Source organism: Macaca fascicularis, chromosome 3 (genome assembly GCF_037993035.2).
Source record: "Macaca fascicularis isolate 582-1 chromosome 3, T2T-MFA8v1.1".
Lineage (NCBI taxonomy): Eukaryota > Metazoa > Chordata > Mammalia > Primates > Cercopithecidae > Macaca > Macaca fascicularis.
This window is the reverse complement of record NC_088377.1, coordinates 5,648,161-5,671,037: the sequence shown is the minus strand read 5'-3', so window position 1 is coordinate 5,671,037 and position 22,877 is coordinate 5,648,161. Positions and strand designations below refer to the sequence as shown.

Below are 22,877 nucleotides of genomic sequence, written 5' to 3'. Positions count from 1 at the left end.
TAAATATAGCTATCCCTGCTCTCTTTTGGTTTCCATTTGCATGAAATATTTTTTCCATCCTTTCATTTTCAATCTATACATTTTTTAAAGGTGAAGTGAGTCTCCTATAGGCAACATATAGTTGGGTCTTGTTTTTGTGTTTGTTTTTAAATCCATCAAGCTAATCTATATCTTTTGAGAATTTAATTCATTTACATTTGAGGTAATTATTGATAGATAAGGCTTTACTGCTTCCATTTTGTTCATTGTTTCCTGGTTGTTTTGTAGATCCTTTTTTCCTTTCTTCCTGTCTTACTGTCTTTGTTTCTGATTATATGGTTTTCTATAGTGGTATACTTTGATTCTTTACTTGTGATCTTTTATGTATAATCTACCATTTTGCTGACTATACTTCTTAGTTTAAGGTGCTAAGAGTACAGTAATTCATAAAATAGAGCCAAGTCTCTACTCAAACTTAAGGTGAGAGAGTGCTTTCTCAATTCCTTTCTGCAGACTTAGGATTTAAATCTGAAGTGAGCACAGCCCTGTGGGTTCTGTGGGTGATGATAGACAACTATTCTGGGATCTGAGTGGGATCAGTAGTGATGCAGTGAAAGATGTGTGGGGGCTGTTGGGACATGGGAGCCTCAGGGGTGTTCGGGGCCAGGTAGACTCCTCGCATTCCAGCCTCAGGTCCCTCAATCCTCCCAAATTGCTGACAACTGTGAAATAAGGATGCTGATGCCAGGATCTGACATCATAGCATCCTGGGCAAAAAGCTCAGTTCCTCACACTCAAGTGAAGGAGAGTGGGTCAGCTGTGGTGGTCAGGTGTATGTGGTATAGAGTGTGTGTGTGTCTGTGTGTGATGTGTGTGTTGGGGGGGAATGTGTGTGGGAGTGATGTGGTGTGTGTGTGTGTACATGTACAGTGTGTGTGTGTCTATATGGTATGGTGTGCATATGTGTGTGGTGAGTACATGGTGTGTGTGTGAGATGTGCAGTATGTTGCATGATGTGTGTGAATGTGTGCTGTGTATGGTGTGGTGTGTGTGTGTGTGATACATCATGTGGTGTGTGTGTATGCATGTGTGGTGTGTGTGTCAGTGTGTTGAGTATGTGAGGTGTTGTATGCTATGTATGGTGTGTGTGTTTATAGTGTCTGTGGCATGTTGTGTGATGTGTGTGTGTTTAAGGTGTCTAAGGCTGTGTAGATGCGGACGCTTTATAGATGCTCCACAGAGGGCTGTCTTTGCTCACCAGCTCTCTTAGACCCCTGTAATCTTTCTTTTATTGTACTGCAAATTACATTGCCCACCAAGAACGTCACAATGGGCAGCCATGGGCAGTGATTCCCAGCCCTTTTGAAATTTTTACGCTACTCAGTATCCCTCTCTCTCTTTGCTTATTTGTCACTTTAAAATAAAATCAGATTCAGTGAGCTTTGTGTCTTTAGGGGAATTCTCAGTGAAGTCTGGAAACCCTTCCCCCCAGGTTTTCCCACTGCTGCTTGGAGTTTCTGGTATGAAGTGCTGGTGCTCTCCACCAAGCAGCAGGTGCATCTGCAAATTACTGTGGGATGTTAACAGCTATATACTTTCTTATTCATTACAGCCCCAGTCCCCAAAAGGCAAAAATGTGACCACTGGACTCCCTGCCCATCTGACACCTATGCCTACAGGTTACTCAGTGGAGGTGGCATAAACAAGTACGCCAAAATCTGCTTTGAGGATGACCTGTAAGTACCAGTGTTTAGAAGGAAAACAAAGCTATCCTACTGATTCTTCCACCTTCCCTGAAGCTGACCAAGCAGCAGTTCTGCCCATAGGAGAGAACCATATGTCGTTGGTCTCAGGCAAAAGGCTAAGAGCATCCAAGTGGAAATGAGAAAGCTCTGCTGTATTCACCAGGGAAGGAGCTGATTGTCTCTAATGGCTGTATGTGTCCGGTGTTGAATGGTTTTACTGTTTCATTTGACTGCAGTTATACTTAGGATTTAAATCTGAAGTGAGCACAGCCCTGAGGGTTCTGTGGGTGATGATAGACAACTACTCTGGGATCTGAGTAGGGATCAGTAGTGATGCAGTGAAAGGCATGTGGGGGACGTAGGGACATGGGAGCCTCAGGGGTGTTCAGGGCCAGGTGGGCTCTGAACAAAGTTAGACTACTTTAAAAAGCAAAGTTAGACTACTTTACTTTGAATATGTGGCAAAGTCCTTCAAAGTCATGGGAATATGAAAATTCAGCTGATAGTTTCTTAGTTTTATTTTATGATCCTCACCCTCCTGGATTAAAGCAGGTGTTGTTTCTGTTTGCAGTCCATATTTCACACTTCTTCAATATTTTGGGAAAATCCATATAGGATTGATACTATTTCTTCGTTAAATATTTGGTGTGATTTCCCAACAAAGTCATCCTGCCTGGAAGGGTTTATTTTGAGGTTTTTAACTGCAAATTTAATTGATGTAATAAGTACAGCACTACTTAAGTTATCTGTTTCTTCTTGAGTGGCCCTTTTTTTTTTTTTTTTTGTGCTTCCTTGATTTATAGCACAGCCGAGTCTGTCTTTGTTCAGACTGAAATCAGCCATTTCTCTAAAAGGACAGTTCCTTAATGGGACATGGTATTTAGAAACTGAGACCTAGACACCCATGGCCACTTTTAGTGGACAGAACCAAGCAATGCATTTGTTTCTAAATCATAAATTTACATTAGCATTTACAATTCAAATTCAACAGTGCAGGAGTCTTACCCCCTTAAGTTCTTTGATTTTACATTTTAACTCTTCCTTTACACTGAGAATCTTGGTTCCTAGTACTATTAACCTTTGCCTTCAAATTACAATACCAGGACTACTAACAATACAACTACTGAGCGAAGTTAAAAAATGTTGTTTGCAGTTCCTTACAGGTTTAAAAATATTTTATTAAGGGTATAAAAAGTCAGATGTCTATATTAATCAAGGCTCTCCAGAGAGACAGAGCCAATGGCAGTGGGAGGTAGGAAGAGAAAGGAAAGAGTGGATTTATTTATTAGGGAAATTGGCTTATGCAATTATGGAGGCCAAGAGGTCCCATGACAGGCCATCTGCAAGTTGGAGACCCTGGGATGCTGGTAACATGGCTGAGTCCAAGTACCAAAGCCTCAGAACCAGAGAGGCAGATGGTGTAATTCTCAGTTTGAAAATCAATAGGAGATGGGGGTTCTGCTGGTGTCAGTCTTGGAGTCTAAAGGCTGGAGAGCCTGGAGTTCTCATGTTCAAAGTAGGAGAAGTAGAAGGGTATCCCAGCTCCAGCAGACAGAGAGAGAGAGAGACAAAAGGGGATTGAAGTTGTCTTTTTTTTTTTTTTTTTTTTTGAAACAGAGTCTCTCTCTGTCACCAGGCTGGAGTACAGTGGCACCATCTCGGCTCACTGCAACCTCTGCCTCCCAGGTTCAAGCAGTTCTCCTGCTTCAGCCTCCCGAGTAGCTGGGACTACAGGCGTGCACCACCATGCCCAGCTAATTTTTGTATTTTTAGTAGAGACAGAGTTTCACCATGTTGGCCAGGATGGTCTTGATCTCTTGACCTTGTGATCCGCCTGCCTCAACCTCCCAAAGTGCTGGGATTACAGGTGTGAGCCACCATGCCCAGCCAAAGTTGTCCTTTTATAAGGAACCCACCCACTCCTGTGATAACAGCATTAATCCATTCAGGAGGGCAGAGTCGTCATGGCCTAATCACTTCCTAAATGTCCCACCTCTTAATATTGTTGCAATAGCAATGAAATTTCCACATGACTTTGAGACATGTGACAAACATTCAACTCATAGCAATGGCCACAGTCATATGAAATAATTACTTTCCCTGTAGTTATTTTACATTGGATTAATTTCCATTTGCTTTCAATGCTAGGTTTTTCTCTTTTTCTTTGGGTTTCATTTAATTTTTGTATATATATTTATGTTGTTCAGAAATCAGCATTATGTTTGAACATTACAGTTCCAAAAAAGAAGGCTCAGAGAAATCTTCCCTGTATTCTCCACCTTTTCTCCCCACCTCCTGTTCCCATCTCCATTAATTTTTAAATTCGTTTTTTATTTATTCTTCCAGTATTTTTTAATGGCAAAAAATAAGCTATATATATATAATTAATACATATCTATGTATGTTTTGTATACATGTATATATGTGCATGTATACCTGTGAATATATGTATATGTGTGTATGAATATGTGCACATATATGTGTATATACACATGTATATACATATACACTCATATGTACACACACATATATATCCTTTCTTACATAAAAGGTGGTAAACTCTATACACAGTTTTGACTTTGGCTTTCTTCACTTAACAGTTAATAGAGATTATTCCATATCAGTACATAAGGCTTTTCCTCATTTCCTTTATTGATATGTGGTATTCCATAGCATGGATGTGTCATAGTTTATTCAACTAGTTCTGCACTGATAGGCATTTCTGATGTTTGATATATTTTGGTATTACCAATAATGCTGCAATGAATAACATGATGAATATATCATTTTGTAATAAATTATGATAATGTGAACACTTGTGTAACCACCATCCTGGCTAAGAAGTAGACTATCACTTATCTCTCCATAAGCCCTCTGTGTACCCCTTCCCAAATGCAACTTCCTCTTTCCTTCCTGCCCAATGGTAACCTGGATTTTTTTTATGTCGATTAATTTCCTCACTTTGCTTGGTAGTTTTACTGCCTAAGCATGCATTACAAAATACTGTTATTTAATTAAACATTTGTTTAATGTTGTCTGTTTTGGACTTTGTATAAATGGAATCGTAAACCAAATACTCTTTTGTGTCTGAGATTTATCCTTCTTGTTGGATGTAGCTATTGTTCTTAGATGTTCATTGCTGTCTCGTATTGCATTGCGTAAATATGTTACAGTTATCCACTCTATGGTTGAATGACATTTGAGTCTTCCCCAGTTTGGGGTTATTATGCCCAGTACTGTTTATGTCTCTTGGTGCACATGTACCTACATTTCTGTTGAGTGTTTTTTTGCAGAAGGATTCTCACAACTAGCCTCAAATTCGGTGATACTCTAGAAAAACTCCTAAGACCCAATAACATGTTACACTTATAGGTAAGGTTTATTACAGCAAAAGACACAGAGCAAACGCTGCTGCATGTTCTGCTGATGGTGAATTCTTCCAGTTTATGCTTCTCTGAAGTATCTTTATTTCACCTTCATTCCTGAAAAATAGCATGGTCTGCTGATGGTGAATCCTTCCAGTTTATGTTTCTTTGAAATATCTTTATTTCATCTTTGTTCCTGAAAAATACTTTTGCAGGCTGTGTTGGCCATTATTTTATTTCAGCACATTCAAGGTACTATTCCACTGTCTTCTAGGTTCTATATTTTCCTTTTGAGAAGTCAGCTGACAGTCTTATTGTTGCTACTGTGAAAGTAACTGCCTGTTCCCCTCATCCCTGTAACCTTTGAGATTCCTTGTCTTTGGTTTTCAACATTTGTACCCCAGTGTGTCTTTTGTTGTTTTATCTTCTTTGGAGTTTTTTTGAGTTTCTTAAATATGTAGGTATTGAAGTCCTTCATCAAATTTAACAAATTATCTGCTCTTGTATCTTCTGCCCATTCACTTTCTCCTCTTCTTCTGAGATTCTTAATGAAACATATGTTAGACCTTATCACTACTATATTCTCTATAGCCTACAATCTATTTTGTATTTTCCATTTGTTTATCTCTCTTCTCTTTATCATGGTCAGAGATGTTTTCCAGTCACTGATTCTCTCTTCCACTGTGCCTAATCTGCTGTCAAACCCATTCATTCACTACTGATTTTAGGTTACTATATTATCTTAGTTTTAGAAATTTATTCTGGTTCTTTTTTAAATCAGCATGTCAGTTTTGGTACTTTTCAGTTCTGAAATTTTTAATTTTATCAACCATGTTTTTGAATATATTATAGTTAAAGTCTGAGTTGGATAACTCTAGCATTTTGTCTCTAATTTAAGCATTTAGACCTTATTTGGTCTCTAATGTATACAACCATTTAGAGTGCCTGTGAGTCTGTCACTGTTATCTACTGTTTTCTGCTGGTTCCATTGGCTCTTGTGTGCGTTGGCTTCTTTCCTCACGTGTCAGGTTTCATATGATCTTGCACCTGTTTTTTTAGAAAAATTGAGGCATGGGATGATATCTTCTTCTGAGGAATTGTCTTTGCTTCTCCCAGGGACCTGGAACCTTTAGCAGAACAGGATGACCTGAATAAGTGTTAAAGATTTTCTGGGCCACCTAGTTGACTAAAAACTAGGCTGAAGTTTATACAAGCTCTGATTTATTTCTGGTTTGCTCTCACTTTCAGGATTCAACCCTTTGTGACCTCAGCCCAAATAAGATGTGGGAGATTTAACATGGCCCTGACCTTGGCTTCCATCTTCTGTTCCCTTGGCTCACATGGTTGTCAGAAGAGCTGTTCACATCCTTACACACCTTTTCTGGAATCAGAAAATTCTCCTTGGTTAAAAGTAGTTTTAAATGCTGGACTTACCAACATGAAATTTAGTCTTCTTCCAGATCTTGGCCTGGGAAATTCTTTACTACCTTATTTGGTCTCTAATGTATACAACCAGATCTTTAACAACAACAGCAACAATAAAACTTGCCTCATGTTTTCTGTTTTTCTCTATTAGAGAGTTGGTTTAGATTAGCCAATTTTCTATTATCAGAAAGTTCTTTCTGCTTCAAGTTATTATGGAATATTCTCTAAAATTGTCAAAAAGCACTAAGCCTAGAAAACTCATAGGGGAGTTTAGGTAAAGGTGTCAAAACAGAATATTAAAGTTTTGTGTTCACTATTCCAAAGCATGGAGAAAGGAGGAAGGCTTCCAGATTCTTTTCATAAAGCTAACGTCATTGATTCTGACACTTGACAATGGGAACATGCACATGTACAACATGCACACACACAATTTCTGTGATCTTCAGCAATAATTACCATCTCCAGAAAGTCATTTAGTCTTCCTGATTTTAGGGCACAATCCTCTTGAATTTGGCATTTCATATTCTCCAATTTAAAGGGTAAAAATTAAGTGACATGGCTGGGCACAGTGGCTCATGTCTATAATCCCAGTGCTTTGGGAGGCTGAAGCGGGCGGATCACTTGAGCCCAAGAGTTCAAGACCTGCCCTTAGCTGCATGGCAAAACTCCATCTCTACAAAAAAATTTTTTTAAAGTAGCCAGTTATAGTGGTGCACGCTTGTAGTTCCAGCTACTTGGGAGACTGAGACGGAAGGATTGTTTGAGCCTGAGAGGCAGAGGTTGCAGTGAGCCAAGATCGCACAACTGCACTCCAATCTGGATGACAGAGTGAGACCCTGCCTCAATCAATAAATAGATAATAAGTTAACAAAAAAGTACATCTGTGAAGAGTCTGAGCTAAATAAATGTTGGTTTTTCTTCACCCTAGCCATTTGTCTAAATTGTAAGATTGAATGCAGTGTCCAGGTGCCCTGAGATTCCAGGTCCCCTGAGGGACTGAGTCTGTAGACATTGGGAGTAGATGTATGTGGGTAAACATGGGGGTGGTGTTCTCAGGAGCTGCACCAAGGCCAGTGCAGACCTTCAAGGAAAAGGTGGGGGACAGCAGATGAGACTGACATTTGGTCAGGCAAAGACTTCGTGGAGCGGGGAGAGTTGCATGCCTCTTGGTACTTGACTAATGCTTAGCTCCATTTCAGGCTCATGGGAGAAAAGCTGGGAAATGTTGCCAGAGGAATAAACATTGCCATTGTCAACTGTAAGTTATTAAATATTTTCTTTAAACTTCTCTAAAAGCTCTCTGGTCAGATTTGCAAAGGTACCTTGGGTTTTCAAGACTTTTGCACATGATTTAGGCTAGGTTTATATTTTAATGCATTTTAAAATTATATATTCAATTATTTTCACATGTCTCACTTCACAGATTATTTGTGGTTCTAACAACAAATAAACAACTGAAAACCAACTATAGATTTTATTTTAAAAAAAGGAAAAAACAGAGGGATAGGCCAAAGGTAGGGTTAAAACCAGAAGGGCCGCCAAAGGGGTGCAGACTGTGGTCCTGGACTGAGCCTCTCATTTGCTCCCAGAGTCCCAGTGTCTGCTTAGGGGCTGAGACCACAGACCATCTCATACTTCTGTGTGATAAAAGCCACTGCAGCCTCATGGGAAACAAAACCTGGCCTTTCTCTTAGGTCTGGAAAAAAGTTCTCTCACAGTTGCCATTGAGGGGCCCGGAGGAGAAGGAAAGGGTTTCCCACAACGTCCCTGTGAGTGAGTGGACATATAGCCCCGAGACGCGAGGGCTGTGGAAGTGGAGATAAAATGCTCCTAGTCTGACAGCCCTGAAGGAGACTGTAAAGTAGGAAGTGAACAGGCTGAGTGGGCTCTGGTGTTTCTGTGGGATGAGGCAGGTCGGCCTGGCTGAGGGGGCTCTGGTGTTTCTGTGGGCTGAGGCGTGTGGGCCTGGCTGAGGGGGCTTTAGTGTTTCTGTGGGCTAAACTGCCTGGGCCTGGCTGAGCTGCTTGGGCCTGGCGGAGCAGACTCTGGTGTTTCTGTGGGATGAGGTGGTTGGGCCTAGCTGAGCAGACTCTGGTGTTTCTGTGGGATGAGGCGGTTGGGCCTGGCTGAGGGGACTCTGGGGATTCTGTGGGCAGAGGCGGATGGGCCTGGCTGAGGGGACTCTGGTGTTTCTGTGGGCTGAGGCGGGTGGGCCTGGCTGAGGGGGCTCTGGTGTTTCTGTGGGCTGAGGCGGGTGGGCCTGGCTGAGGGGGCTCTGGTGTTTCTCTGGGATAAGGCGGGTGGGCCTGGCTGAAGGGACTCTGGTGTTTCTGTGGGCTGAGCTGGTTGGGCCTGGCTGAAGGGACTGTGGTGTTTCTGTGGGATGAGGCGGGTGTGCGTGGCTGAGGGGACTCTGGTGTTTCAGTGGGATGAGGCAGTTGGGCCTGGCTGAAGAGGCTCTGGTGTTTTTGTGGGCTGAAGCAGGTGGGTCTGACTGAGGGCACTCTGGTGTTTCTGTGGGCTGAGCTGGTTGGGCCTGGCTGAGGGGACTCTGGTGTTTCTGTGGGCTGAGGCGGTTGGGCCTGGCTGAGGGGACTCTGGTATTTCTGTGGCCTAAGGCAGATGGGCCTGGCTGAGGGGGCTCTGGTGATTCTGTGGGCTGAGGCGATTGGACCTGGCTGAGGGGGCTGTGGTGTTTCTGTGGGCTGAGCTGATTGCATCCGGCTGAGGGGACTCTGGTGTTTCTGTGGGCTGAGGCGGGTGGGCCTGGCTGAGGGGGCTCTGGTGTTTCTCTGGGATAAGGCGGGTGGGCCTGGCTGAAGGGACTGTGGTGTTTCTGTGGGATGAGGCGGGTGTGCGTGGCTGAGGGGACTCTGGTGTTTCAGTGGGATGAGGCAGTTGGGCCTGGCTGAAGAGGCTCTGGTGTTTTTGTGGGCTGAAGCGGGTGGGTCTGACTGAGGGCACTCTGGTGTTTCTGTGGGCTGAGCTGGTTGGGCCTGGCTGAGGGGACTCTGGTGTTTCTGTGGGCTGAGGCGGATGGGCCTGGCTGAGGGGACTCTGGTGTTTTTGTGGGCTGAGGCGGTTGGCCTGGCTGAGGGGACTGTGATGTTTCTGTGGGCTGAGGCGGTTGGACCTGGCTGAGGGGGCTGTGGTGTCTCTGTGGGATGAGTCGGGTGGGCCTGGCTGAAGGGACTCTGGTGTTTCTTTGGGCTCAGCTGGTTGGGCCTGGCTGAGGGGACTCTGGTGTTTCTGTGGGATGAGGCAGTTGGCCCTGGCTGAGGGGGCTTTTGTGTTTTTGTGGGCTGAGGCGGTTGGGACTGCTGAGGGGACTGGTGTTTCTGTGGGCTGAGCTGGATGGGCCTGGCTGAGGGAAATCTAGTGTTTCTGTGGGCTGAGGCAGGTAGGCCTGGCTGAGGGGACTCTGGTATTTCTGTGGGCCAAGGTGGATGGGCCTGCCTGAGGGGGCTCTGGTGTTTCTGTGGGCTGAGGCGGTTGGGCCTGGCTGTGGGGGCTGTGGTGTTTCTGTGGGATGAGGCAGGTGGGCCTGGCTGAGCGGACTCTGGTATTTCTCTGGGTTGAGCTGGTTGGGCCTGGCTGAGGGGACTCTGGTGTTTCTGTAGGATGAGGCAGGTGGGCCTGGTGGAGGGGGCTCTGGTGTTGCTGTGGGCCGAGGTGGTTGGGCCTGGCTGAGGGGACTGTGGTGTTTCTGTGGGAGGAGATGGGTAGGTCTGGCTGAGGGGGCTGTGGTATTTCTGTGGGCTGAGGCAGGAGGCCCTGGCTGTGGGGGCTGTGGTGTTTCTGTGGGATGAGGCAGGTGGGCCTGGCTGAGCGGACTCTGGTATTTCTCTGGGTTGAGCTGGTTGGGCCTGGCTGAGGGGACTCTGGTGTTTCTGTAGGATGAGGCAGGTGTGCCTGGCTGAGGGGGCTCTGGTGTTTCTGTGGGCTGAAGTGGTTGGGCCTGGCTGAGGGGGCTCTGGTGTTTCTGTGTGGTGTAGTAGGTGGGTGTGGCTGATGGGGCTCTGGTGTTTCTGTGGGCTGAAGTGATTGGGCCTGGCTGAGGGGACTGTGGTATTTCTGTGGGATAAGGCTTGTGGGCCTGGCTGAGGGTACTGTGGTATTTCTGTGGGCTGAGCTTGTTGGGCCTGGCTGAGGGGGCTGTGGTGTTTCTGTGGGATAAGGTGGGTGGGCCTGGCTAAAGGGACTCTGGTGTTTCTGTGGGCTGAGCTTGTTGGGCCTGGCTGAGGGGACTCTGGTGTTTCTGTGGGATGAGGCAGGCGGGCCTGGCTGAGGGTACTGTGGTGTTTCTGTGGGCTAAGCTTGTTGGGCCTGGCTGAGGGGACTCTCATGTTTCTGTTGGATGAGGCGGGTGGGTCTTTCTGAGGGGGTTGTGGTGTTTCTGTTGGCTGAGGTGGTTGGGCCTGGCTGAGGGCACTCTGGTTTTTCTGTGGGCTGACGTGGTTGGGCGTGGCCGAGGGGACTCTGGTGTTTCTGTGGGCTGACGTGGTTGGGCGTGGCCGAGGGGACTCTGGTGTTTCTGTGGGCTGAGGCAGGTGGGCCTGGCTGAATGGGCTCTGGTGATTCTGTGTGCTGAGGCGATTGGACCTGGCTGAGGGGGCTGTGGTGTTTCTGTGGGCTGAGCTGATTGCGTCCGGCTGAGGGGACTCTGGTGTTTCTGTGGGATGAGGCGGTTGGGCCTGGCTGAGGGGACTCTGGTGTTTCTGTGGGATGAGGCAGTTGGCCCTGGCTGAGGGGGCTTTTGTGTTTTTGTGGGCTGAGGCGGTTGGGACTGCTGAGGGCTCTGGTGTTTCTGTGGGCTGAGCTGGATGGGCCTGGCTGAGGGAACTCTAGTGTTTCTGTGGGCTGAGGCAGGTAGGCCTGGCTGAGGGGACTCTGGTATTTCTGTGGGCCAAGGTGGATGGGCCTGCCTGAGGGGGCTCTGGTGTTTCCGTGGGCTGAGGTGGTTGGGCCTTGCTGAGGGGACTCTGGTGTTTCTGTAGGATGAGGCAGGTGGGCCTGGCGGAGGGGGCTCTGGTGTTGCTGTGGGCGGAGGTGGTTGGGCCTGACTGAGGGGACTCTGGTGTTTCTGTGGGCTGAGGCGTTTGGGCCTGGCTGAGGGGGCTCTGGTGTTTTTGTGGGCTGAGGCAGTTGGGACTGCTGAGGGGACTGGTGTTTCTGTGGGCTGAGCTCGTTGGGCCTGGCTGAGGGAACTCCGGTGTTTCTGTGGGCTGAGGCGGGTAGGCCTGGCTGAGGGGACTCTGGTATTTCTGTGGCCTAAGGCAGATGGGCCTGGCTGAGGGGGCTCTGGTGATTCTGTGGGCTGAGGCGATTGGACCTGGCTGAAGGGACTGTGGTGTTTCTGTGGGATGAGGCGGGTGTGCGTGGCTGAGGGGACTCTGGTGTTTCAGTGGGATGAGGCAGTTGGGCCTGGCTGAAGAGGCTCTGGTGTTTTTGTGGGCTGAAGCGGGTGGGTCTGACTGAGGGCACTCTGGTGTTTCTGTGGGCTGAGGCGATTGGACCTGGCTGAGGGGGCTGTGGTGTTTCTGTGGGCTGAGCCGATTGCGTCCGGCTGAGGGGACTCTGGTGTTTCTGTGGGCTGAGGCGGGTGGGCCTGGCTGAGGGGGCTGTGGTGTTTCTGTGGGATAAGGTGGGTGGGCCTGGCTAAAGGGACTCTGGTGTTTCTGTGGGCTGAGCTCGTTGGGCCTGGCTGAGGGGACTCTGGTGTTTCTGGGGGCTGAGGCGGGTGGGCCTGGCTGAGGGGCCTCTGGTGTTTCTGTGTGCTGAGGTGGTTGGACCTGGCTGAGGGGGCTGTGGTGTTTCTGTGGGCTGAGATGGGTAGGTCTGGCTGAGGGGGCTTTGGTGTTTCTGTGGGATGAGTCTGGTGGGCCTGGCTGAGGGGACTCTGGTGTTTCTATGGGATGAGGCGGGTGGGCCTGGCTGAGGGGGCTCTGGTGTTTTTGTGGGCTGAGGCAGTTGGGACTGCTGAGGGCTCTGGTGTTTCTGTGGGCTGAGCTGGATGGGCCTGGCTGAGGGAACTCTAGTGTTTCTGTGGGCTGAGGCAGGTAGGCCTGGCTGAGGGGACTCTGGTATTTCTGTGGGCCAAGGTGGATGGGCCTGGCTGAGGGGGCTCTGGTGTTTCCGTGGGCTGAGGTGGTTGGGCCTTGCTGAGGGGACTCTGGTGTTTCTGTAGGATGAGGCAGGTGGGCCTGGCGGAGGGGGCTCTGGTGTTGCTCTGGGCGGAGGTGGTTGGGCCTGACTGACGGGGCTGTGGTATTTCTGTGGGCTGAGGCAGGAGGCCCTGGCTGTGGGGGCTGTGGTGTTTCTGTGGGATGAGGCAGGTGGGCCTGGCTGAGCGGACTCTGGTATTTCTCTGGGTTGAGCTAGTTGGGCCTGGCTGAGGGGACTCTGGTGTTTCTGTAGGATGAGGCAGGTGTGCCTGGCGGAGGGGGCTCTGGTGTTGCTCTGGGCGGAGGTGGTTGGGCCTGACTGAGGGGGCTGTGGTATTTCTGTGGGCTGAGGCAGGAGGCCCTGGCTGTGGGGGCTGTGGTGTTTCTGTGGGATGAGGCAGGTGGGCCTGGCTGAGCGGACTCTGGTATTTCTCTGGGTTGAGCTAGTTGGGCCTGGCTGAGGGGACTCTGGTGTTTCTGTAGGATGAGGCGGGTGTGCCTGGCTGAGGGGGCTCTGGTGTTTCTGTGGGCTGAAGTGGTTGGGCCTGGCTGATGGGGTTCTGGTGTTTCTGTGGGCTGAGGCGTTTGGGCCTGGCTGAGGGGGCTCTGGTGTTTCTGTGTGGTGTAGTAGGTGGGTGTGGCTGATGGGGCTCTGGTGTTTCTGTGGGCTGAAGTGATTGGGCCTGGCTGAGGGGACTGTGGTGTTTCTGTGGGATAAGGCTTGTGGGCCTGGCTGAGGGTACTGTGGTGTTTCTGTGGGCTGAGCTGATTGCGTCCGGCTGAGGGGACTCTGGTGTTTCTGTGGGCTGAGGCGTTTGGGCCTGGCTGAGGGGGCTCTGGTGTTTTTGTGGGCTGAGGCAGTTGGGACTGCTGAGGGGACTGGTGTTTCTGTGGGCTGAGCTCGTTGGGCCTGGCTGAGGGAACTCCGGTGTTTCTGTGGGCTGAGGCGGGTAGGCCTGGCTGAGGGGACTCTGGTATTTCTGTGGCCTAAGGCAGATGGGCCTGGCTGAGGGGGCTCTGGTGATTCTGTGGGCTGAGGCGATTGGACCTGGCTGAGGGGGCTGTGGTGTTTCTGTGGGATGAGGCGGGTGTGCGTGGCTGAGGGGACTCTGGTGTTTCTGTGGGCTGAACTGGTTGGGCCTGGCTGAGGGGGCTCTGGTGTTTCTGTGGGCTGAGGTGGGTGGGTCTGGCTGAGGGCTGTCTGATGTTTCTGTGGGCTGAGGCAGTTGCGCCTGTCTGAGGGGGCTGTGCTGTTTCTGTGGGATGAGGCGGTTGGGTGTGAATGAGGGGGCTCCAGTGTTTCTGTGGACTAAGGTGATTGGGCCTGGCTAAGGGGATTGTGGTGTTTCTGTGGGATAAGGCGTGTGGGCCTGGCTGAAGGGACTCTGGTGTTTCTGTGGGCTCAGCTGGTTGGACCTGGCTGAGGGCACTCTGGTGTTTCTGTGGGCTGAGGCGGTTGGGCCTGGCTGAGGAGGCTCTGGTGTTTCTGTGGGCTGAGGTGGTTGGACCTGGCTGAGGGGACTCTGGTGTTTCTGTGGGATGAGGCAGGTAGGCCTGGCTGAGGGGGCTCTGGTGTTTCTGTGGGCTAAACTGATTGGGCCTGGCTGAGGGGACTCTGGTGTTTCTGTGGGCTGAGGCGGTTGGGCCTGGCTGAGGGGGCTCTGTTGTTTCTGTGGGATGATGCGGTGTCTGTTTGAGAGGGGTGTCTGGTGTTTCTCTGAGAAGAGGTGGGTGGGCCTGTGTGAGGTGTCTCTGGTGTTTCTGTGGGACGAGGTGGGTGGGGGAGTTATTAGTGTTCCATCAATTGTCACGTGAAGCAAACTGGTAGAAAGTTCTAGCACATCTTCCAGCACTTTCCTGTGATCTTGTTTTGGGGACTCTCCTCAAAGGGCCAGCCGTGTCTCTGCAGGCCGGATCATTACATCAGTGGGGTTTCCTTGAGATTGACAGGGAAGAAATATTTCCTTCCCCAGGCCCTGGTGTCACAAGTGTGCCCTAGTTCTGTGAACTTTCCTTTAAAATACTATTTCTTTCATTTTCAGATGTAACTGGGAATGTGACAGCAACACAACATTTTGATATGTATGAAGGCGGTAAGAAAATTTTTTCTGTTAAAATTCAAATGAATTTTAAACATAAAATTAAGATTACAAAGCACAAAGAAAAATGTCAACCATTTTTATTTTGTCTACTAGAAAAATGCCAGCAGCTCTCCTGAGTAATCTAGTGTGGTCTTATGTAGATCCTCTTAAACTCTAATTGAATTCATAGAACATTTGAAGGCATCATCTACAAATGTCTTTTCTTCTGTTAGTTTTCTTCAGTCTTTCTCTTTTTAGCTCTCATGATATAATAAGAAAGAGGAAAAGCCTTTAAAAAAAAAAAAAAAAGCCGGTCGGGCACTGTGGCTCACGCCTGTAATTCCAGCACTTTGGGAGGCTGAGGCAGGCAGATCACGAGGTTAGGAGATTGAGACCATCCTGGCCAACAGGGTGAAACCCCGTCTCTACTAAAAATACAAAAAATTAGCCAGGCATGGTGGCGTGCACCTGTAGTCCCAGCTACTCGGGAGGCTGAGGCAGGAGAATGGCGTAAACCCGGGGGGCGGAGCTTGCAGTGAGCTGAGATCCGGCCACTGCACTCCAGCCCGGGCGACAGAGCCAGACTCTGTCTCAAAAAAAAAAAAAAAAAAAAAAAAAAACAAATACAAATACAGTCACCAGCATCCAGCCCTAAATACCATCATCCTTTGAAAGCTGTCACAATTACTCCTGGTGACTCACAGTGCTCTGCTGGGCGCAGCACAAGAATTCCCGGAACCCACGGGTGCCCAGTCTCTCTCGATGGTCTCTCCTTTCTGGGCACTGACTCTTGACTACAGTTGCTGGCCAGGATATACTGTCCCCTCTTATTTTTATATATCACTGAGACTGTCAAAAACAAGCTTTTATAAAGATAGTGAAGACAAAGAATAGAAAACGCCTGCACCCACCCAATGAGAAGGACACAGTTGTACCCTGCAGTTAACCTAAGCAAAACAGTAAATAATGAGCCACAGTGGTGAGTAACAGGGTTTGTGGTTTATCTTTATTTTATAAGGCATAGATAAGTCTCTTGGCACAGACTTGCCCATGTTCCACACGTCTCATGTTTGAGTTCTGTGTGAGTCTGTCTTCTGCACAGGGAGGTGTGATTGCAAGGCTGCTCTGCTCAGTGGTCATGGTGTGGGTGTGGCGCTTTATCAGTGACCGCAGAGAACACTCCACCTGTGCCACACAGGCTGCTGCTTGTTAAGAGTTTGGTTAATATAATCTTTATGATCTCATTTCTAAGGAGGGTTTTTTTTCTTTTTCTACCAGAGGCTCTACTTCTCTTGTTTGTTGGTCAAAAAAAAGCTCCTTATCTTGACCCCCTTTCACTACCACCCTGAACACCTATTGCAAGTGTTCTGCCTAGTTCTTTTCCTTCTACACTGTGCCACTCACCTCAGATAGTCCCCATGGTACCCAGTGAATGTTCACATATCCAGAGCTAGCACATCATCTGCAGAGTTGAGCAGCAAGAAGAACCCCAAGGATTCAGAGTGGACACAGAATGCAGGTGCAGGAGGAAGCCCAGCACCCAAGGCAGAGCCTCAGTGAATAGCAAAGACCCTAAAACTGACTTGCATCCCCCAATAGATAACTCTGGACCGATGATAAAGTTTATTCAGAGTGCTCCTCCAAAATCCCTGCTCTTCATGGTGACCTATGACGACGGAAGCACAAGGTGAGTGGGTGTAGATGTGTCACAGCGGTGGGCAAGAGAAGCCAGCTGGGACAGAGACTGCCAGGGCCTCTTAGTGACATCCTCTGGGGAGAAGTAGAAAGTCCAGGAGCAAAGTACTTCTCTAAGGAAAAAGAATGAAAGATCATGACAAAATAGATGGCATTTCTTTAAAAAAATTACATCACTAACCACAGAAGTACTAGAATCTAAATCAAAGGAGTATTTCAAGGAATCAAGACAAAGCCGCTGTTAACCATAATTAGGACAGAAAAAATAACCTCTGGACAGAAAGCCTAAACCCAGGGTGGCATTAATACTTACAGCAATGTGAAAGGAAATTGAGATAATTTCCCTATAGAAATAGGAAAAGAGGCTGGGCGCAGTGGCTTACACCTGTAATCCCAGCACTTTGGGAGGCCGAGGTGGGCAGATCACGAGGTCAAGTGTTCGAGACCATCCTGGCCAACATGGTGAAACCTCATCTCTACTAAAAATAAAAAAAATTAGCTGGGCTTGGTGGCACGCACCTGTAGTCCCAGGTACTCGGGAGGCTGAGGCAGGAGAATCACTTGAACCCAGGAGGCACAGGTTGCAGTGAGCCGAGATCGCACCTCTGCACTCCAGCCTGGTGACAGAGTGAGACTCTGTCAAAAACAAAAACAAAAACACACACACAGAAGAAGAGAATAAAGAAATACGAACATACACATTCAATACTGTACTAGAAGTGGATGTAGGTCAGTGCTTCTCAGAGTGTATCTTACTAAGTAAACCAAACCTTTGTCTTTGCTGCAGAATGTCTAAGAACCTTCAAAGTGCTTATTTGCATTGTGAATTTCCCAGATAGGGCTACTGACCACAGCGTTTCCCAAATGTATCTGACCTCAGATTCCTTTTTTCATGGAGCATCTTACCAAACCGAAGTTCCTTAGCACATACTTTGAAAAACTCTGATTTCACTCACTTAGAACAATCTAAACTTAACTGTTTACTTTCCTGTCTACCCTCCTGTCACTTCCTCTAAATCTTACTGTTTGCAGTGGCAGTATTGTTTACATTTCTTTTTCCTTTTTGATGCGGACTTTTCTGATTATGAAAAGGGGGTAGTTTTGACATTTGCTTTCATCTTTCAGCAACTTCTCTCCACCTTATTTTATGGTCAGTAAACAAGGGGCAGAGCAATAGCCGAAAATTGTGTTGGCTGAGAGTGGGCCTGTGATTGAACCCCAAAGCACAAGGGCTTTCCAGAATTGAGAGGTAGAATTCTGTGTCCCAAATTGGGGTCTAAAATGGCTCTGGATGTCCAATGGTTAACTAGAAATGTGACATCCTCAAGAAGCACGTGTGCCTCTTAGCTGCCACTGTGTGTCATGCACTGCAGCAGGAGATAAATGTGTTTAGAAACCTCCGTCCAAGGATGCACAGTGTAATACACCCAGAGCAGGGCTCCACTCCCCTCCACATCTCCCTGAGATGCTCATGCTTTTACCTTTGTCCCGCAGACTGAATAATGATGCAAAGAATGCCATAGAAGAACTTGGAAGTAAAGAAATCAGGAACATGAAATTCAGGTCTAGCTGGGTATTTCTTGCAGCAAAAGGCTTTGAACTCCCTTCCGAAATTCAGAGAGAAAAGGTGAGTGGTTTTTAAATGTCTCTTCCCACCAGTGGTGAGTATAGTAAGTGCTGTGACTTGAAAACATTCTGGTGGTAATGTTATAACTCCCTGTCTCCAAACATAAGAGTTTTGTCAACTGTTTCCATGAGATCAGCATTAGATCCGGACAGAAGTTTCAAACTTCTCCAATCTCTTTCAAAGTAGAAAATTCTGAATGGGCTGTTGGTATTGATTTTTCACCATGCTGCAGCCAACGTGGTCTGTCCTGGGCCTCTTCTTCCTTGGGCAGGAGGTTTACCTCCCCAAGCCCCTGCTACGGGGAAAGTGAGAGAGCTCACCTCTTAAGATGGCTGAGAGCATGAACAGACAGGGTGAACGCCAAACATGCAGAAGAGGCTGGACACCAAATCAATGCTGCACACATGTGCACGATTGATTCTAAGTCCCTCCCTTTATGACCTTTATTTATCAAAGAGAAGTAAAGAGCAAAAAATGACGTTCTTACTTACCAACCACTAAGTCTCCTGTGAAAATTCCAACTGAGGGTTTGTAAAATGCGTGGGAGTAACAAGCTGAGCATCCGATGACAATCATGACGTCCTGGAGAATGTCAGAGAGTTCTCCTCTCCAGGAAATGATGCTGCGGTAACTGGTGCAGAAGAGGAGGAAATTGTGCTGCATGGCCAAGGAGCAAGCGCTCCCCATTATACCTTCTGAGGATAAGGGCCTCCTTTCCACTTAGCTAGAAATTCCAAGAAAGCAGAGATTTCTACGTCTCCAGGGTGTGCAGTAGGCTGCTTCTGATTTCAGGCTCTGACATTTGGTCCTAGTCTGCCTCCTTGTGCTGTCTGGTGTGGATACAGTTCTGGGAAGAAAGACAAGCAACAGAAGCAGCTCAGCATCTTCTTGTTGCCATGACCACCTGAGGTGGAGGAGAAGGGGCCTGTATAAGGTGTGACTTCAGTGCAGGCCACACAACCAGATAACTTGTGACTAGTTCCCAGAAAACCCTAGACCTTCTGTGACCCCCTCTAGTCTCATGTTCTGGAGGCTGGAAACCATGGTTATTTTAGCATGCATCTAAACAAGCATGTTTTGCCCCTGTGACTTCATATTCCTCTAGAGCCAGGAAGTCAGCCCTGCAGAACATGTAGGGAATGTTTCCCAGGGCCCTGGCCTCGACCCCTCCTTGCTTATGATTGTGCCTGGGCACTTGCTTATACAGTGAGCTGTCATGGGTCTGCCCTAACAAGAGAGGCACTCTCTGAGCTCTGATTGGTGGGGCTTCTTGGGCCCCACCACTGCCTGGACCCACATTGAGGGCAAGCTGAACCAGCCACACAACAGGGAAGCAGGGGCTTGGGATCCTGTGTTAGTTTTGCGAGGGGACGTCATGTGATCTTAAGTCACGTCACCTCTCTGGGCTCCAGCTTTCCTGCCTCCTCCAGGGCCAGCAGCTGTGCTGCGGTGTGCACCCCATTCTCCCCGGGATTTCCTCAGGCCGACCCTGGGGAGCGAATACTCGGCCCTCTTCTCTCCGATCCCTTGTGTGATTGTGCCACAGGCTGGCATCTTCAGAACGTCCAGGCTTTATCCACCTGGCTGTGTGGTCTTGGAAGGTTATCTACCCCTTTGTGCTCAGAATCATCACCTGTGAGAGGTGAATAAAGATAGTTCCTGTCACAGAAGGACTCCTGAAGATGAAAGAAGATAAACACATGAAGCTCAGAGTGGAGTCCTGTAACCCAGAACAGCTGGGCCTTCCTGGAGCTCCCCGGCTGGGGTGGTTAGATAATGGAGGCCCTGGTTCCACATACATACCCACACTTCCCCTTAACAGCGTCCTCCGACTTCTCTGCTCCTTCCCCACTTTTACCCTGTTCCTCCTCCTCCTCTTTCCCTCCTTCCCAGCTCCACAGTCCCCTTCAGCATCTCCAGGGGCCTTGTCCTACCTTATCTAACCACCCCAGCTTATTTAACCAGCAAGGGTGACAGTGAGCAGGTACTCCTGGCAGCCGGGGCGTTGTGCCACACAGAGATCGGCCCATGCACGCGAGCATCCGTGGTTATTATTACTACCAATGCTGCAGTTCTCCAGCTTATTTATGAGAGTGTCCAGACTGTATCAGAAAGGCGGGGGTGTGAGGCTGAAATTCTTTTTAACTCAAATGTTAACATCTCATCAAACAGGTTCTTTATTAATGTTTAGCTAAGTAATAGAAAACAAAAACCTCATTGGAATTGCACAGAGATAGTGGTGGTCCTTCCTTATGATTTCCTTCATATGAAAGAGTTTCTGGAATGGGAGAAATCAAGAGAAAGACTGGATGTCACAGGACTGAATTTAGAAAAGGAATGTGTTTGGAAATGGCGGCTCCAAGTGAATTTCAGGAAAATGCCTGTTTTGCCCACTTGTGTCAGCTAAAAGTTATCCAAGTTACTACAGGAGTATAAAGATGAGACCTGAACATAGCAAGCAGTCAGTGCTGGAGAGTTACTAGAGTTGCTCTGGTTCAGGGGCGCTAAAGGATGTTTGCTTAAATGTTGGCGAGGCCTGGACTGGTAGCCAGGGCTTCAAGACAGGTCTTACCACGAGCTTGAGACAAGTGCCATTGAAGGAACCATTTGTGTCTGTGTTACTTTGGCTATTCAGACTTGCAGATGATATATTTCCCTAAGGATGGTGTACCCATGTTGGGAGGGCCTCCTGAGTCCTCAGGGGTCTCCCCAGCCCCCTGTTCACTCCCACTCCACCTGCTATTCCAGGAGTCGGCTTTCTAGGCACAGTGCCTGGGCCACTCTCATGCAGAGCCTTTAATGACCCCACTACCTGCTGAATTGAATTTTAAAGTACAAGGAACTTCAAAGATTATTCCATCCAACCTCTTGGTTTTATAGGAGGAAGGAAACTGAGAAATAAATAAGGACAGGAGTCTTGGAAGTGAGGATAACCTGGTTCAGATCTGGACTTGGCCACCCTGACTGCATGACCTGAGGTTGGCACTTCATAGGCCTGAGCCTCTTCTGCACCCTGAACTGTGGGTAGCGGAGCCTGCCTTGCTCCATGACAAGCACGACACAGCAGGAGGAGCCGTCATTCTCATCATCTCTAGCATGGTCTGAGTCTTGTCCCTGGTGATCCTAACTGGAGCACAGACCCTTGTCTTGAGCCCCACTCAGCCCCTCCCATGCTTTGTGTGCTCAGCACCCCAGCAAAGCCTCATGAGTGGCTGCTCTTCCCACACCCTGCAGCGCATATGCTTGTTCTGTTCAGGTCTCGTCTTTATACTCCTGCAGTAACTTTCCACGTGTGGACCTCTGCACCTGCCTCCCTCCGTGCAGGGGGTGCCTTCTCAAAGCCGCCTTAAAGATCCACCTCAAGGCTGTTTCTTCTGAGAAGCCTCTCTGGCCCTGCCACCACTGCCGGTAATGCCCTTGGCATTTTGTACCTTCCCTGAGAGGGCATGCAGTACTTTGCATTGTTGTTATTTGCCTTTTCATGCTTGGATTGCTAGCTTTTAAAGGCAGGAGCCACCTTTTAAGATTTCCAGAGTCTCAACAATGAATACATTAATCTGAAGGGTGTTTTTAAGAAGGGATATATAAGACAAGTGGGATTTATCCCAGACATACAAAGTTGGCTTAACATCCAAAAATCAGTCAATGTAATGTGTACAACATTAATAGAATGAAAAGCAAAATGACGTGACTATCTTAACAGACACAGAAAAAAAAATTTGACAAATTCAACACCCCTTTACGATAAAGAACATTCAACAAACTAAACGTAAAAGAGAATTTACTCCTAGCTAATAGCATACTTGATGGTGAAAACCAGAATGTTTTTTCTCTAAGATCAGCAATGAGGCAAGGATATTCATCATTGATACATTTTTCAACATTGTAGTGGAGATTCTAAGAAGGAAGGGAGGGGAAAGAGAGGGAGACAGAAGGAAGGGAAGGGAGGAAGGAAGGAAGGGGTGAGAAGGAAGGAAGGAAGGGAAGGGAAGGGAGAAAAAGAAAGAAAAAAAAGAGGAAAGGAAGGAGAAGGAAAGAGAAAGAAAGAAAGGAAGGAAAGAAGGAAGGAAGGAAGGAAGGAAGGAAGGAAGGAAGGAAGGAAGGAAGGAAGGAAGGAAGGAAGGAAGGAAGGAAAGAAGGAAGGAAGGAAAGGGAGAGAAGAAAGAGAAGAAAGATCTGTTGTCACATTAGAAAGGAAGAAGTAGACCGGGTGCAGTGGCTCATGCCTGTAATCTATCTAGCACTTTGGGAGGCCAAGGCAGGCAGATCATGAGGTCAGGAGTTCAAGACCAGCCTGGCCAACATGGTGAAATCCCATCTCTACTAAAAATACAAAAAATTAGCCAGGCATGGTGGCAGGTGCCTGTAATCCCAGCTACTCAGGAAGCTGAGGCAGGAGAATCGCTTGAAACCAGAAGGCAGAGGTTGCAGAGCCAAGATAGTGCCACTGCATTCCAGGCTGGGCAACATGAGTGAAACTCCATCTCAAAAATAAATAAATAAATAAATAAATAAATAAATAAATAAATAAAACTATTTCTGTTTACAGATGACATGATTTTTATATATATTAGGCTGATGCAAAAGTAATTGCACCAACTTAATAGAAATCCTAAGAAGTCCACTAAAATACTATTTGAACTTATATCAAGTTTAGCGAAGTTGCAGGACACAAAAATCAATGTAAAAACTCAATTATACTTCTCTTTACTTGCAATGAACAACCTGAAAATGAAATTCAGAAAGCAATTATAACAGTATCAAAAAAATAAAATACCTAGGAATAAAGTTAACAT

The 22,877-nt window shown here is 47.6% G+C and overlaps 1 protein-coding gene and 1 long non-coding RNA gene across 4 annotated transcripts in view; one reads left to right on the top strand and one right to left on the bottom strand.

Moving 5' to 3' along the window:
• Window positions 1–22,877, top strand: part of FAM3B (FAM3 metabolism regulating signaling molecule B) — a 57,959-nt gene that overhangs the window by 28,335 nt on the left and 6,747 nt on the right. For 2 of the 3 annotated variants that reach the window (XM_065541359.2, XM_005548653.5), the window contains 5 exons: window positions 1,592–1,715; window positions 7,714–7,772; window positions 14,721–14,771; window positions 16,359–16,446; window positions 17,949–18,081. In XM_065541359.2, the coding sequence (XP_065397431.1) occupies window positions 1,592–1,715; window positions 7,714–7,772; window positions 14,721–14,771; window positions 16,359–16,446; window positions 17,949–18,081 (455 nt within the window). The remainder of the gene's footprint in view (window positions 1–1,591; window positions 1,716–7,713; window positions 7,773–14,720; window positions 14,772–16,358; window positions 16,447–17,948; window positions 18,082–22,877) is intronic. The other variant, XM_074033983.1, reaches the window with a different exon arrangement.
• On the bottom strand, window positions 15,740–17,091 carry LOC141409796 (uncharacterized). Its single transcript, XR_012431976.1, has 2 exons — window positions 16,974–17,091; window positions 15,740–16,567 (listed from the first exon to the last, which is right to left on the bottom strand). It is a non-coding gene; the product is annotated as an uncharacterized lncRNA (long non-coding RNA).